This window comes from Cetorhinus maximus, chromosome 2, assembly GCF_964194155.1.
Source record: "Cetorhinus maximus chromosome 2, sCetMax3.hap1.1, whole genome shotgun sequence".
Classification (NCBI taxonomy): domain Eukaryota; kingdom Metazoa; phylum Chordata; class Chondrichthyes; order Lamniformes; family Cetorhinidae; genus Cetorhinus; species Cetorhinus maximus.
This window is the reverse complement of record NC_135880.1, coordinates 141030787-141048218: the sequence shown is the minus strand read 5'-3', so window position 1 is coordinate 141048218 and position 17432 is coordinate 141030787. Positions and strand designations below refer to the sequence as shown.

The 17432-nt window shown below is 44.0% G+C and overlaps 1 protein-coding gene across 1 annotated transcript in view; it reads right to left on the bottom strand.

Annotated features, from left to right (window-relative positions):
• Positions 1–17432, bottom strand: part of tet2 (tet methylcytosine dioxygenase 2) — a 169606-nt gene that overhangs the window by 28759 nt on the left and 123415 nt on the right. The window contains exons 5-8 of the mRNA XM_078570230.1: positions 16309–16402; positions 14344–14552; positions 3947–4097; positions 2988–3077 (exon numbers count right to left, since the gene is read on the bottom strand). Of these exons, the coding sequence (XP_078426356.1) occupies positions 2988–3077; positions 3947–4097; positions 14344–14552; positions 16309–16402 (544 nt within the window). The remainder of the gene's footprint in view (positions 1–2987; positions 3078–3946; positions 4098–14343; positions 14553–16308; positions 16403–17432) is intronic.

The following is a 17432-nucleotide window of genomic DNA, read 5'->3' as shown; positions in this document are numbered from 1 at the left end:
AAAGATTTCCTCTGACAAAATTGACACCCGAGTGATTCACTACAACCAATTTAAACCCTGTGGAAATTGGGCAGACTAGGCAGTTAAAATGGCTGCCATGACTTGCCATGCTCTCCACCTGATTACGCTGCCTTCCTGATCTGCTTTCTTGAGCATGTGACTGGGGCACTCAGCAGAAGATAGTAGGAGCCTTTCTTTAAATATGCAAAATGGACTTGGATGTGACTTTGGGGCTTAAATTCTATTTCACCGTAGGCCCATGTGGGGGGAGCCATTGTGGCTTCCCTGCCAGGTCAAATTGATGGAAAGTGGATCTCGAGTCAAAACAGGCTAGAAAAGGTTGAGCTGTTTTCAAAAATATAAATGTAGATCAAGAGGAGCAATAGTTTCCTTAAGTCCCTCAAGGAAACCTTAGGCCTCCTCGGCCAAAGCTTTCCCTTTGCCACCCTTGACTGTGATACCCTTTGAATGCCCTAACCTCTAAGCTCTCTAAACCACTGTTCCATTGGGACTGCAATGGCAGCCTTCTGTCAATCCAAAATGCCACTCCTACTGGGCCTGTTCAATGAAGATGTTGAGTTCAGACAGGAGAATGACTGACTGAGTCAATGAGATGAGGCCGGAGTGTTAAAATGTCCCAGGCCTCACGTTGTGGGTGGCCAGACAATTTTCCACCTATCACTGTCCCTGCCTGTAGCACTCCTGCCACTGGTTAAATTTGGGCCTGTTGTGATGTTCTATTATGGGATTTGAGGGTAATGTACTGGTATCAAGAATCAATTTTCCAACCTGGTTTCTCCTGGAAAGATGATGCCATTCTGAGTGGTAATGAGGAGCCTGCACCAAGTGTATGACTTTGAGGGTGGGGAGGCAGACCAACTATACATTCCTGGAATACAGTGTGGAGTTGTATCTTGGGCTGGTGATTAATTGGCCATGTGCACTCAGTCTACTGTGTTCAGTTTCCAGAGAATCCACAAAATTACTTCCTCTCTCTCCTGTGACTGTAGGTAATTTTTGGTAATACTGCCAGGGCGTCAGTGGTAGGTCTCTCAGATCTCTCTGTTTCTGTGATTAACAGCATCTTCGCTCACACCAAAATCTTACTTTCAGGTGGCTGCAGGATGCAGAGTTTGATAAGCTGCTCTGTTGCTTGATCGCACCTCCAGGTAAATGGCAATAGGAAATGGCCAGGTTCAGTGACTACCTCTCTGCTAAGGTTCAAGTCTTCACCAGGATGATTTCTTCTCAGTTTCCCAGATAGCAGAGCTCCTGTGCTTCCTCCATTGATGTTTGCTTGAATCCCATTATCCTTGAATTTCCTCATCCAGGAACGACATCACATTTAGGATTAAATCAGGAATAAATCTTGCACTGAAAATGTATTGTAGGCCCACTCGTCAGCTGCAAAGGCTTCAGTTCCTGCTCTGCAGCTATCTCCCCAACACGCTCAACAAGCCTTTCAGATGAAACATTTGTTTCCTTGTTGACCCATCATTCGTGGTGAAATGGAGGGAGTTGAAAATGTGGCACCTATGCCCCCCATTTCCACAGCACTAATGCCAGGCTAATCCAATGGGTAACCCAAACATCACATGTAACTTAGACCGACAGGCTGGCTTGAGACTCAGGGCATCTTTTGAAGGGAACCTTGGTCGATTTGGCAGTCCAGTTGGATTTGTTAAAGGACATCCAACTCAGCAAAATTAGCATGCAATGCATGCAAGACTTACCTTTCCTAACGCTGAGTTAAGGCATCTGTGACATTCCACAATTTAGAGGATAGGCAACATCCTTATAATGCGCTAGGAAAACTTCTGTCTTCCCCAGCTCCTCCAACTTGAATACCAGGACCATCGTGCAGATGAGTCACTAGAGATGATCCAGTTTGTATTACTCTTCACAATATAATCATCAGAAAATGCTATGGTTGAGGCAAATGTAAAATGTACACCTTGCTGAAATTTCTCCTCAAAACACTTGTGTTCATCTGAATGCACAGACAGGACAAACTTTGCCTGCGAGCTGATGGAACTCATTGTACTTACAGGAAGCATGCCGTGGAGTGCCAGCTTCCACCAGGGACCTCAGGCTGCACCCACTGAGATGTGAGACATGAAGCATGCAGCTTTCTCACAGGCTCCTCCACATTAATCCGGGCTAGCTGATTATAAGCAGTATAAAGTGATGCATCAAACAGTACTCACCTGGAACATGAAAACACAAAACAAAATATCCCATTCAGACTTATGGATCTTACAGTCTATAAGGAATTCTTTTTCAATTGATCTAGAGAGTTTTTACAGGACCAGAAGCAGGCCATTCAGCCCATCGAGCTCATTCCACCATTCAGTTAGATAATGTATTGCAACTCCATGTACCCACCTTGGTTCCATATAATTTAAAAGCCTTATCCAAACAAAATCTATCAATCTCAGTCATGGAATTTTCTATTGACGTCAACAGCTTATTGGGAGAGAGAGTTCAAGATTTCCACTACCTTTTGTGTGAAGAAGTACTTCCTGACATCACCCCTCAATGGCCTGACTCTAATTTTAAGTTTATGTCCCCTAACATTTTCTGCTTTTAACTCATTCAACCTTGTCAGACTTATTTGAGGAATTGTGACTTTGAGTGATGGTGTGAATAGGACAATACTGGGTCAGCCTGCTTTTATCCAGCAATTGCAACATTAAGAGAGTGGCTCAGTTGTTATTGTTCATTTTAAACCATCATCCAAAGTCAAAATTAACCTGCACTATGTCTTCCTCCATCTAGAAGTATTTTTAAAAATAGCCCTGTTACGTCAAAGTATTCGTCATTGTATTCACTAGTCTGGAAACTGATAAGAGTCTCAGGTAACTTTGTGAGACTCTGCTCCCACATCCTATTCTCCCATTGGCGTTGCTGTCAATCAAGTCTCAGAACGTTTACCTTATTTGTGTGGAAGAACTGTGTACGTGAAATTAAGCAAGGCAAGCACTCACTTGGTTGTTGAAAGCTTCTGGGGCAAACCTCTTGTAAACAGGTGCCAATAAGTTTGCCAGGTTTTGCAGATTCGACTCTAGCTTTTCCTCCTGAATAGAAAGATATAAATTAATCATCAGAAAAGGAAGTACTGAAAGATTGAAAAGTTTAGCACTTTAGGGAGATTTCACAATCCGGTATTCCCTACAGAGAGTGGTGCTCACAAGGAGCAACTCTTGGGAAATCACAAGGCAGCAGCAGATGATTTGGGCGGATTATTATGGACAGGGCACTTCTCACTGACCAACATGTCCCTCAGACAGTGCACCAATTGTAGAGCTACCCCTTTAAGTTGCTCTTTTTATTTCGTAGTGGAAGAATGCACAGGCTGATTAATAGCCCCTTCAATAGCTCGAACTATTTTTATACCAGCTGATAGGATGGTTGGTCCCATACAATAGTGGGGGGGGTTTAAGGGCTGTCACCACCCACTGACAGGGAGGGATCATCCACAGCAACCGGATGCATGCATCCCACTGGATGTCAACCAGCATTCAAAGCTGGAACTCTGGTATTCACTCACCGGGACAGTCCGGAATGGGATTCAAACCCTGCACCTTCTCAATATTTTGGTAATGGGGCATTGAGGGGGTACCTCACTAGACATGAACCAGATAGAATTGTAACACAAGAGATTTGAATGTTCCACCTCCATGCTCCACGTGTGAGGCCTTGTCCATGCGGGGTTGCAAATCAAGAAATTGTGGGCACAGTCCTTGCATTTTATCCTGTTAAAACTAATGGATGGAAAACCAGGACTGCATGCACACCACCCCCTGAAATGCATTCTTGTTGGGTGAGCCTTTGCACCTGGAACACCAAATGCTACCCATAATTCTAACCTGTGTGCGCTACTGGCAGAAGAAGCCCCACAAAATGACCATTAGCGGGTAGAGAGGCCTGCTGAGTTACCACTGACCTCTTTGGGATCGTCACCGAGTAGCCGGAATTTCCTGGGAGCTTTACTTCTTGCGAACTTACACCCGTTATAGTACATACTCCAGGAGCAGCCGAAGGAAAACGAAGCTCCGCAAGTGTCTTGGTTCAGCCCTTGGCAAGCACATGTTCGTCTGCAGGAAAAAGGTAAGATTTAAGTTAAGATAAGCTGGCATTAGACTTTGTGTCTGACATCAGGATTTCAAATGGCCACATATCATCCCAACTTGGACATATATCTCCAGCTTTTCCTAAGTGCTGGGTCAAAATCCCAGAACTCCCTACTAACAGTGTCTATGTACCTTCACCCTATGGACTGCAGTACTTCAAGAACAAGGCCTGCCATCCACCATCTTCTCAGGGCAACTCAGGATGGGCAATAAATTGTGGCCATGCCAGTGATGCCCACATCCCAAGAATGAAAAATTAAAAAATTAATGAATTCAATCACACCCTGTAAGCGCTAATATATGACCATTGATTCTATGTGACGGAAGATGGAGCTTGACTGAAGACATCTCAAGGGGTGTTATCCAATTGTGTTCGCCCCTCATGGAGCTGCCCTCCTCACATTCCCCCAGATTCTGGAGTGGCTATCAGAAGCTCATGTGCATACCTAGCACCACTTTCAGACCTTAACAGTTGAGAAAATGGTGTTTTTCCAGTTTTTTGAGAGATGCTCTGTAGAGGTAAGGCACCCTGATGACAATATTGCTTTAGATTCAATCACACACTACAAGAGAAGGCTCTCCAAACATCACAGCACTCATTAAAAGAGGTGCGCAGAGCCTGGCCCAGCACCTCCTGCATCGGCTAGGTTAGGTTCCACACAGATTATACATTTCAGTTTGGAAAATGATCGCTGCTTATCTCAGCTGGGTGACTCCTGACTGCCCCAGTAGAGCAGAATACTCTGAAGAGTATTCAGTCTTCTGTTTCTGAGAGGAAGGATTGATAAACTCTGGTAACTGATTTTTATAGATATAACATTGCAGCAAGCCTGCATGAGAGGGGTTTGATAAGTGAAGAGGGATTGCTCAGTGGGGAGGGATTGGTGCGTGGAGGACGGGATGGTGTGTGGGATTGGGGTTGACCTTTGGGGGGAGTGGTGTTGGAGTGGGGGAGAGGTACGCTATGGGTGGGGTCTTCCAACCCCACCCGCCACAGGGATTGTCAGGTCCCTGAAAGTCAGTGGATTTTTGGCTGGGCCGCCACAACGGGGCCAGAAAACCCCGGCCTATGTGTGAGCTAAGGGTTGGTGTTAGGCAGGGGTTTCTAACATTCAATAAAGGTTAAATATTTGATTGTGAGGGCTCAATGCAGAGACTCTTCATTACACACATGTAGCAGGAGTTCTTGAGTCTGCCGCCCATGATTTTCAATCTCTAACAAACATTGAAGTAGAGAATCCCAAGTTGGAGATTCGAGAGCAGTGCTGAACACCTTTCTGGAACTCGGATACTGTGTTACTCGCTGCTTTATTCGTTTACTGATGTCTCTTAGTTTTACCGACTTTTCAGATTTTGAAAAAAGCCCGTTTTGGGGTAGTGGCGTCATTTCTGGGGGCAGTGCCTGATAATTTTGCCCGGCATGCCCTGGTGAGGCTCCGTGAGTGCTACACTTGCCCAGGGCAGGCCTGAGTTCCATCCTGCACCAAGAGGCCCCAAAAATGTGAAAGATGAAAAACAAATCAATTGCAGAGGGACGGAATCACCTTCTAACTTTATTCCTGCAGGGAAAATAAAAACTAGTGGTGCTCACTTCTTCTGAAAGAGTTCTCTCCATCGGAGCAGAAAGGTCCCTCTGTCGCACCTGTACAGGTGCAAGCTTCCCTTCTCGATGATTAAAGTGACCACGCCCTTGGAATTTGCAAGCCAACAGGCAGAGGAGGGTCAATATCCTCAGGTGCTGACCGCTGAAGCAGAGACTCACAACTTCCAGGCCTCGCGTGATTTAGTCACTTCCTGAAGATTCTCACTGAGAGGTATAGTTGTGTTATTAATGACGGAGTTGATCTGCAGACACTTCTTGGGTGGAAACATTAAGTTTATTTACAATGTACTCAGCAGCAACTACATGTGTGCTTTCAACTCTCACTCTATCTCTACACTGACTCTTGAGGTAGCCCACGCAACTCTCCTATTGGTTACTACAGATCATGTGATCTTGCCTAACAAGTATTATTCTTTGAACCATAATTACTACAGGTATGCATATTGTTGTTGTTTCTCTGTGGATACGATCAGTGCAGAATCTTGACATGTTTTTACAAGAAAATACTTCTCTGAAGGAGCAGCTTGTAAAAACACCAAGACACTTGAATCTTCCAGCAATATTCTCTGTACTTTATGTTCAGTAGGAAATCTTCTGATGTGGTAACTGCCTCTGGCACTGAAGGATTGGCGGAAATGATGGATTAATAATGTTTAAGCTCAAGAAAAGACAGTTATGGAGTTGTGCCTTTCAGGAGATTGCTGGGCAGTAACATGCAGGGTGATGTTTTATTGTTGGTGTCCCTGTTGCAGAGCTTTGCGCAATAGGAGAACAAATTGGTAAATCGGGCTTAGAGCCAGCGATCAGACTAACATTCTTTAAAATTAATAATATGAAAATCATGGGATTGGCAGGTTAGATGTTGCTGAATTCTCAGTATGTGGCCTTATGTTGTGTATCTCTACTGCAGGAGCACTAGGTCAAAACATGTTCTCCTACAGTGCAAGGAAGTACGAATGTCGGGGGTTGGGGGGCTAGGGGCTAGGAGCTGGAAACACAGGGTGAACTCAATGTAGGAATCCCAGTCCCCATTCAAAAACAATTCTATTCCTCCTCCATCTCCTTCTCCCATCCCTTCCTCCCATCTTACCCTTCCTCACCTTCCCCTCCTTCCCCACAATCTTTCTTCTCTTGCCTATTTCTAGCCCATTGTTCCTCAACCATCCTACATCCCCAGGCCCTTTACTTCATTATTCCCTCCCGTCCTATTTTAGCTCCTATCTTTTCCCATTCCTTAGACCCTCCTCATCCATCCTTTCCTGTCCTATCTATTTTCTTCCTATCTTTTACCCCTCATTCTTTCTGTAGTAATTATGGTTTTATTTAGTGTGTAATGTACCTTTAAGAATAATATGCGTTAGGCAAGGTCACATGATCTGTAGTAACCAATAGGGGAGTAGGTCGGGTTACCTCAGCAGTCAGTGTAGAGATAGAGTGAGAGCTGAAAGCACACGTGTAGTTGCTGCTGAGTATATTGTAAATAAACTTAATGTTTCTACCCAAGAAGTGTCTGCAGATCAACTCCGTCATTAATAACACAACTCAGACACCCTACAATAAACTGGCGATAAGGATAAAACAGGATAGAAGAGAAGAAATCAAGTTAGAAAGAAATCGGCACAATACCTCGCCCGGTGATTGTAAGTAGCAAGCTCTGTTAGAATTAAAGAAGTTATCCCCTCTCAAAATGCCACAATTTGGGAGAATTGATCCTTTTGAACCTGCCACAGATGATTGGTCTCAATATATAGAATGCCTCACGTTCTTTTTGCAAGCAAACAAGATTACGGGGGAAGAAAAGAGGTGAGCGATCCTCTTGAGTACTTGTGGGAGCAAAACCTACAGTTTGATTCGAAGTTTGATGGCACCCAGTGCCCCAGATTTGAAAAATTTCAATCAATTGGTGGATCTCGTGAAGGGTCATTTCACGATGCAGAGGTTCAGGTTTAATTCACGAAACAGAGCCCCGGGTGAGACAACTATATGCTATGTGGCAAATTTGAAGCAGCTAACGGAACATTGTGACTTCAGTACGACTCTGAACGACATGCTCAGAGATCGTTTAGTGTGTGGTGTGAAAGAGGACACTATTCAGAAAAGATTATTGTCCGAAGTGAATCTGGATTTCAAGGTGGCGTTAGAGATAGCGCTGGTCATGGAAAGCGCAGTAAGAGATTCAAAAGCAAAACAGGGTGTGCAAAATGGCACCATCCTCCACATCGGGCAGGAAACCTCAACTGAAAGAGGTGTGAAAAAGCGAGACTCCACCAAGAAGTGGGAAACAGCCCCCAGTAGCTGAAGAATAAAGAAAAATAACTTAGTAGTGAAATTGAAGAATAATTTTAATAGAGGTAGAAACCAGCAGTCTTTTAGCGATGGGCATTTAAAAAAATCAAATGCTACTATTGTCATAGAAATGGACATCTGGGCCAGGATTTTGCCCTCGTCGGGCTTCGTCAGGAAGCTGATCGCTGCCCGCATTCGGGGTCCAGCTGTGATTTTACACTGACGGGCCAATTAAGGCCCACCCAGCGTGAAACGCGTGCTGGAGCACTCAGCGCTGCCTATGTGTGGGGGGGGGGGGGGGTGCACAAGTTCACCCACGCATGCGGGTGCGCGCAGGAAAAGCTCCCTGAGGCACAGCTGCCTCAGGGAAATGAAGAGTTTGAAAAATAAAAATAAAGAATTTAAAAATGTTAACATGTTCCCTCATGTGACTCACATGAGCAGAGACGTGTTAGAAATTGGTTTGAAAACTTTTTATTTTCTTTAATGATGGATCATCCCACCCAAGGATGAAGTTTCGCAAAAAATCCAAAGGCCGCTTGGCCTTTTTGCCTGCCAATTGGATCTTTAATAGGCCTGTTAATTGTTGGCAGGCATGCTGCCGACTCCCGTGAACGCCCGCCAACTGAAATATCACGCGAGTGCCTGATGACGTCGGGACGCTTGCCCGATGTCATCGCCTGTCATTTTATGTTCGTTCGGGTCGGGCGTGTGCCTGCCCAACAAGCAGAAAATTCTGCCCATGCTGAGGCAGCGCAAGGAACGATTCAGGCAGGGTTGTAAACAAACGAAGAAGCCCAATGAAATCTACAATGTAGAAGAGCCTGAAACAACAAATTCAGACATTTACTCATCATTTAATCTGGAAGTTGGAAAGACAGAACCAATATTTGTCACAGTGAAAGTAAATGGCAAACCTGTTAAAATGGAAGTAGACATGGGAGCTTCCGCTGCAGTAATTGGGGAACATACCTTCAGATATTTGAATAACGGTGAACATCAATTAAGTTCAGAAGAAACAGATGCCAAGCTCAAAACATATATGGGTGAAGACATTCAAGTAAAAGGCATAAGCAGAGTAACTGTCCATTATGGAAGCCAATCAGCAAAGCTACCCTTGATAGTGGTAGCAGGTGAAGGGCTAAAGCTCCTGGGGTGAAATTGGTTAAAGGAGATTAAGTTTGAATGGGCTGAAATTTTCCAGTTGAGAGCAAGTGGGCTACCAGAGCTACTTAGAAAGTACGCCACCGTCTTCAAGGACGAAATGGGGAAAATCCAGGGCCTGCAGGCCAAAATTTATGTGAATCCAGAAGCAACCCCTCGCTTCATGAAGATGAGACTAGTGCCATACGCCTTGTGAGGAAAAAGTCGACATTGAGCTGAACAGACTGGAGAAACTGGGCATTATACAACCTGTTCAGTTCTCAGAATGGGCAGCACCCATAGTCCCTATCCTTAAACCTGACCAAAGCATCCGAATCTGTGGAGACTACAAACTAATGTTTAATGAAGTAGCTAAGCTAGACAGGCACCCCATTCCAAAAATCGAAGACCTGTATGCCAAGCTGGCAGGAGGGACGACTTACACAAAGCTTGACACGAGTCATGCTTATCAACAACTAGAGTTAGATAATGCCTCCCGGGAATTTGTCATAATTAGTACCCACAAAGGGTTGTACCAATATACATGACTGCCTTTCAGTGTCTCCTCTGCTTGTGCCACCTTTCAGAGAACAATGGAAAGTTTATCGCAGGGACTGCCCCAGGTTATAGACTATCTAGACAATGCATTGGTGACAGGATTCACTGAAAAAGAGCATTTGGCAAACTTAGAAGAAGTCTTTAAATGTTTCTTGCAAGCTGGACTGCGTTTAAAAAAAGAAAAGTGCACATTCCATGAGAGGGAGGTAATCTATTTGGGTGACTGGGTAGATTCACGGGGCCTCCACCCAGTTGAGGAGAAAGTGAGAGCCGTAAGAATGGCACCTGCACCAAAGAACGCTTTAGAGCTCAAAGCATTCCTAGGAATGATCAACTATTATGGACGTTTCTTACCTAATTTGTCTACAGTGCTGGCCCCCTGCATTCTCTAATCAAAAAGAGCCAACGTTGGTCTTGGGAGGTGCCCCAGAAAGAAGCTTTCATAAAGATGAAACAGTTGTTGCACTTGTCCAACCTGTTAGTGTGTTACGACCAGACAAAAGAAATGGTGGCTGACATGTGATGCATCTCTCTATGGAGTGGGAGCAGTGCTCTCTCATTGGATGGACGACAGCATGGAATGGCCAATAGGTTACGTATCAAGAACGCTCACCACAGCGGAAAAGAGATACTCGCAGATAGGAAAAGGAGGCCTGTCCATTATCTTTGGTGTCAAGAAATTTCACCAGTACGTATACGGTCATCATTTTACAATCGTTTCAGACCACAAACCATTACTAGGATTGTTTAGTGAGGACAAGGCTATACCACTCATAGCCTCAGCAAGAATACAACAATGGGCCTCAATTCTGGCAGCACACTAATACACTTTTGTGCATAGGCCTGGCAATCAAATCGCAAATGCCGATGCCCTTAGTCGTTTGCCTTTACAAGAAAACACGTCCCAGTTCCACAGGAATTTGTTTTACTGTTAAATTTCTTGGATTCCTCGCCTGTATATGCTTGACAGATTAGAGACTGGACAAGTCTAGACCCAATCCTATCTCAAGTATGAGAACAAGTGCCACATGGTTGGTCACAGGAGCCTGTATTTGATTAAATGAAACCGTACTTCAACAGAAGACATGAAATAACCAGCCAGGATGGCATCTTATTGTAGGGAGCACAAGTGATAGTTCCTCTAAAGGGAAGGGAACCACTACACAGTGCCCATCCAGGAATTTCCCGAATGAAGACCATAGCACGCAGCTATCTATGGTGGCCTGGGATGGATGGCAAAATAGAGAATGTAGTAAAGCACTGTGTGCAATGTCAGCAACTGCAAAAGTTGCCAGTGACAGCTCCATCACACCCATGGGAGTGGCCAGGTAGACCCTGGGTGTGGTTATGCATTGACTACATTGGACCTTTCCTGGAACAACGTTTCTGCTCATTGTCAATGCCCATTCAAAACGGTTGGACATATATGAGGTGAAGTCACCAACATCGGCCACGACAATTGAGAAACTATGTCAGAGCTTTGCCATTCAGAGACTACCAGAAGTAGTCGTTTCCGATAACGGCACGGCATTTACGAGGGCTGAGTTTCAACGGTTTATCAGCCTAAATGGATCACTCATGTGAAAACTGCACCGTACCACCCTTCCTTTCAGCCACTCTGGCTCTTGGCACTCTTGGCAACCAAGCTAACACGCTTTCTTTTTCATTACAGGACTACCCCTCACACAACAACAGGTGTCACACCTGCGGAGTTATTGTTGAAACGCCGTCTCAGGATGAGATTGAGCTTAATAATGCCGAATTTAAAGGGGAAGGTGGAAAGGAGTCAGAGAAGCCAGAAAACTAGACACGACTGGCATAGTTGTGAGGGGAAATTTACCGTGGGAAAGCTGGTATGAAAAACTTCGGGGAAGAATCAAAGTGGTTACTGGGTAAAATAAATGCGGTGTCTGGACCTCTATTTTACCACGTGGAGGTGGAAGGCTGGATCATTCATAAACATGTGGACCATTTAAGGAAGAGAGAGAGACAAATCATCAAGATTTGGTTCCACCAGTGATCATGACTGGGTCTGCGTTTCCTGTTGAGGATACTCAGCCCAGGATTGATGTGTCTGATGTTCCTGTAAGAGTTGAGGATATCGAACTGCAATTACCCACTGAAGGATCTGATGTTCAGGCAACTCTGGAAAAGGAGGCTCCTGACAAAGGATCTGAAGTTGTGGAGCTGCTACGTTCCACACATACCAGGAAACTACCTGAAAGACTGAACTTGTAAATTCCTTATCCAGTGTAAGTATTATGTTGTCTTGAAAAATATGTACTTATAAATATAAAATGTATAGCTGAGTTAAAGGGGAGGAATGTAGTAATGATGGTTTTATTTAGTGTAATTTACCTTTAAGAATAATACTTGTTAGGTAAGATCACATGACCTGTAGTAACCAATAGGAGAGTAGCTCGGGCTATCTCAGCAGTCAGTGTAGAGATAGAGTTGGAGTTGAAAGCACATGTGTAGTTGCTGCTGACTATATTGTACATAAACTTAATGTTTCCACCCAAGAAGTGTCTGCTGATCAACTCTTTCATTAATAGTACAACTTGGCCACCCTACAACACTTGCCCTCATTCTTCCCTCATCATATTGCCCTTGCCTATTCCCTGCCCCATTGATCCTTACTGTCATCTTCCCCTTCCTCATTTTTGTCCACATTCTCCTCTTGAAAAATGAGCCAAGTGGGAAGCTTCATCCTCTGCCCATTGAGTATATTGGGCCTGGAGGATAAATCAAAGCTAATTTTGGATTGGTCCACAAAAGCTACCAATCCAAATCTACCCAATCAGGGAGTAGCACTGCTGCAGTTGTCTGGGCCTGGGTTCTCTTGAGCAGTGGTTCTCAAAGTGATCCATAGACCATCAGGGTCCTCTAGGTGGTCTGTAGACTGCTCCAAATTGCAAGTCACTGAACCTGGCATTCGTTAAGAAAAGTTTGACTGACTTTTGGCTCCATATATGGTCCAGGTATCTGGGACCCACTGACACCGCTCTCAAGCACTTGCTGCCATTCCCAACAATGTACAACTGTGAGGTCAGATTTTCAACACTTGTGGGGCTGAAAACAAGGAACCTGCTTGACTGTGTGTTCCGACATGAGACTGAAGCTTTCTAGCTTGGAAGGGCCATCACCTTATTGGTGTCTCAACAAAAGCAGTGCCATTCTATTTTAGTAATGGCAAGAGAAAGCACGTGGGGTAGGAATCCTAGGTGGTCTGTGCAGGTCTTTTGCCCTACCTAAGTGTTCTGTGGACAAACATGTTTGAGAACCACTGCTTTAGAGGGTTGAGGCTGAGCTGTAGACAATTAGGGACCAATTTTGTGAGTTTTCTGGTCTGGATGAAAGGAGTTTGGAGTTGGATTAGGTCCAGAAATTGCTTGTTGAATGATCTTGCTATCCTGTATACCATGCGAATTGCAGATCCACATAAGTGTGTTGGGTGACAACACTGACTGCTGAAGTCATAATTTACCAAAGGTTTGGCAGTTTTTTGGGCAGAGAGAACTGGAAGGACTCTGTGTCAGTTTTGACTACATCAAGAGAAAGTGATGTGGATCTGTGTTGACATGATCCATTGAGTCTCCGTGTAGAATAGCAGTGATATCTTGAGAGATTTCCTGGTGTAGTGTGTGAAAAGGCATCACCATGTTACAGCTGATAGCGAATTACAGGAACTTCTGCAGCTGACAGTAAAAAGAAGGGGCGAAGGAAGGATTAATCTCCACACCATGTGTAACCAAAGCATGAGCCTAAAGATTGCATGGGGACGGGGAGTGGAATTCGGGATCTGGCACTCCCAGTGGGCACATATGAGGAAATAGATATGTTCATGGCCCCCAATCTTCCTGCATGTGCTTCCTGTGGACTCTGCTGCTCACTGATAGCACACTCGATGTTGGAGAAAATTTGCTCATTAAGTTATCAAACTTTGTGCCATTGAAAACTGCACTGGCAGCATGGAGCCTAGTCTGTAGGGAGTGAGGGTGCCAGAATCAGAACCTATTTTCACCCTATACACTAGTTAGACGAGGGTCGGTGCTGAGAACACAGCATAGCTAAATGGACATTTGATGCTCAGTTTCAAAACCTAGCAGAAAATCGGCAACACAATCCTCGAAGTGCATAGTCAGGTGCAATTTCTTTCATTATTCTTTCATGGGTTGTGGGCATCGCCATCTAACATTCACAGGACAAAGTGGAGGCAGAGCCAAGTCTACACCACCCTTCCCAAAGATCAAGGGTCAGCCACAGCCTCAGAAAAGTTCTGAAAAAGAGTCATACGGACCCGAAACGTTAACTCTGTCTTTCTCTCCACAGATGCTGTCAGACCTGCTGAGTTTTTCCAGCAATTTTCGTTTTTGCCTCAGAAGAGTGGTTTGGTGCTTTGAGCCCATGCTAAATTCAAGTACTTGTCATACACAGGACCCTAAGAACAGCACAACCTTTCATCTGTTCATCATTGCTGGGTTTTATGGCAGGTCCCAGTCTCTAACCCATGTAGGTTCCCTCCCTCCTGTTCCCTAAATTGACCTATTTACAAACAGCAGTGCGCAGCAAGGCATTGAAACTGTACAAAAAGGAATTGCAGAATTCTGAATTTCTTACTCTTCATTTAGTGCACATCTGCGGCTTGTCAGGGCGCCATGCTTCCTCAGGGTTTCGGTAAGCTCCACGTACAATCTGTCGGCAAATTGCAAAGGGATTCCTTCCCATACCAGGATCAAGACAATAACCACCGCTGTGTCACAGGAATGGCCAGCTCGCTCTCGTACCAGGCAGAGCAATTTCTCTTCGACACAACTTCGCCGAATCACCTGGAGTCACCAAAAAGAAAGGTGCAATGATTGAATATTCAACCCTCCAACTGCAGAGGCTTTCATTTCAACTTATTGTTGTCCCTTTGGGTACGTGGGAACAGGAGTAGGCCATTCAGCCCCTCCAGTCTGTTTACCCATTCAATTAGATCATGGCTAATCTTATCTCCAACTGACCACCTTTTATTTCAACATCTAATCTTAAGCTTCAATAGTCACTCCATTGTTCTTCTCCTGAAGACATGGACCAATATTTTCTATCAATTATCTGATGGCTAAAGGCAAAGGAAGGTGGCGGGGGGTTCTGTTGCAGATTAGGAGAGTTTCTTTATGCAGCAAGTTATGATAATCTGGAATACACTGCCTGAAAGGCTGGTGGAAGCAAATTCAACTATAACTTTCCAAAGGAAACTGGATATATACTTGCAAAGGAAAATTCTGCAGGGCTATGGGGGAAGGGCAAGGAAGTGGGATGATTTGGATAGCTCTGTCAAAGATCTGGCAAGGACAAGATGGGCCGAATGGCTTCCTCCTGTGCTGAAGGGTGCTATGGATTGATTTCTCTCTTTTCACTGTGTAATAGATTTAGTCAAACATCTCAGAACTTCATAATCATTATTTACTTCTTTTAAATAAATGCTATTTTGACAACTTAAACACATTTATTTTCTGTATCACATTTCAAATATCATAGCTGTTTTTATATAAATAATATGCATCCAGAAAAAGAATATTAAAGGTTATGGGGAGTGAACAGTGGATTTAGACCAGAAAGCTCATGTAGACACCCATGGTTATCGGAACTGTGCAGAGGCTGGGTACATTGTGACCAGCAGCTTACCTGCACACCACTACCTACAAGTCTGGAGTGTAATGGAATACTCAACATTCATTTGGATGGGTGCAACTTGAGAGTATCCACTTAAGACAGAGCACTTCATTTTATCCGCCCTCTAACAGTGCTCAATGTTATTTCCATGGAAATCAGACAGTAACTTGTGATCAGTGCACATGCGCAGTTAAATGTGGGCATCGGGAAGTTGCTGTCCTGTTTCTCCAGAAACTGCACTACAGCAACAAACGGCTGAGAGACTTGACATTGAAATACATGGAAGTGTGAAAGCTGCTGTACTTATACATATACAGACTAAACTCTCCAGAAAAAGTTTGGGCTTGTCCATTCCAGCATAAACAGTCTTTTAACTGTGTGCTAATTCTTAATTACTGCCAGGCAACCTCTCTACCACAGAAAATTAGCTTTAATCATGGAGTCTCATTTCTTCAGCTATTAATCATAATTGGAGATTTTAAAAATAAATACTTATTTTACTTTTTCTTTCTGTCTCGTTTACCTCTCTAGCCTAATACAATTTTCTTGCTCCCTTTACGCTGTTCTCTATGCCTTGATTTGACACAGAATTCAATATCCTAACTGACATTTTCTAGTTCGGACACTGTACTGCTCACTTACAACTCTTCAGATACGTAGTTGGCTGCACTGTTCACGTGGGTTTCGGATGCTCTTTAGATGACACTGCACTTTTTAGGATAGGTGGCTAACAGGAATTTCCATTGTAAAAGCCTGTGTAAAGTCTATGGGCAAAGTCAAGTGTAAGGAACAACCAGTACCGTTCATTTGCCCCTCTTCACATAGTCCAGCCTCATATGTTGACAATTGAATATAAATCAGTAGAAACAGCTGCAACATGTCACATGTCACAAGTGTTGGAGAAATAAAAGTGTTGAAACAACTCACCCATTTTGCAATAGGACATCCTTGGCTGCTTTTGCCCTCTTTCCCCGTGTAAATTATTTTCTCTATTCTGATGGCATTGCCTTTCTCACTCAACCTAGGGAAAAGAGCATTATCCCAAAGATTAACCAAGATCGCAGAATTAGAAACATCATTTACTCAGAGTCTAACATTCAATTTCCAACCTCTTTTTAAAGATAATTTATTCAGTATCAGAAAGTGCTTGGAGTCTACAGGTATCTAGACAGGACCCAGTTCCTAGTAGAATTTGAGTCACTACAACAGAGCTCTGCAGTGTATGCTGCTTGTGGATTGATGCTCCATGTATTTCCGTGTTTGAGTGTTTTTTTAAATACTGTAAATACAGGACACCGATGTACAGGCAGAATCATCTGCTTGGGAGATCTTGTGACACAGCAAGTATCTCTTCATGGGATCAAACGTGCAGCAAGGCTCTTGACCCAAGATGGTCCAATCTCCCATTTTGGTGGCATCGTAATGTCACTCAGCATCTGAAGACTGCAGTGGAATATGAAAAGCATAGGAAGAGAAATTTGCCCTGATTTAGTGTGTGTGAATCTTGGGGAGGAGCAGAAAATGAGCACAAGGTACACTTCTGCAGCCATTTCACCTCTCCCATTCTCTTAACATTCCCACTGAAGTACTGCGTTTAAGCATTGTAGGAGGTGCACTGGAAATGTAATTACAGTATTGCTACTACACAAGGAAAGTAAGAAGGTACAGAAGACAAAAGTGCCCTGAAGGAAATATTCTGAATTAGCAGACCTAATAGGAGGCAAAGAACAAGCTGCTGATTGGGGATAACTTCATGAGATACCTTTCATTATCCAAGACAGGAACCGCAAGCAAATCTGTTTACTGAGTCATGTGGGCTCAGTGAGACAGTGCAGTCTCTTCCAATAACAACATTGAACCACTCAAAAAAAAATGTAACTTCAAAAAAATTCCGATTAATGTCTAAGGACACAGCTATTATGTCAGTTTAGCATAGTTGGCAGCAATTTAACCTCTGAGTCAGAAGGTTCTGACTTCCAAGTTTCACTCCAGACTTGAGCACAGGATCTGGGTTGACACCTCAGTGAAGATTTTTGAATCACTATCAAGCC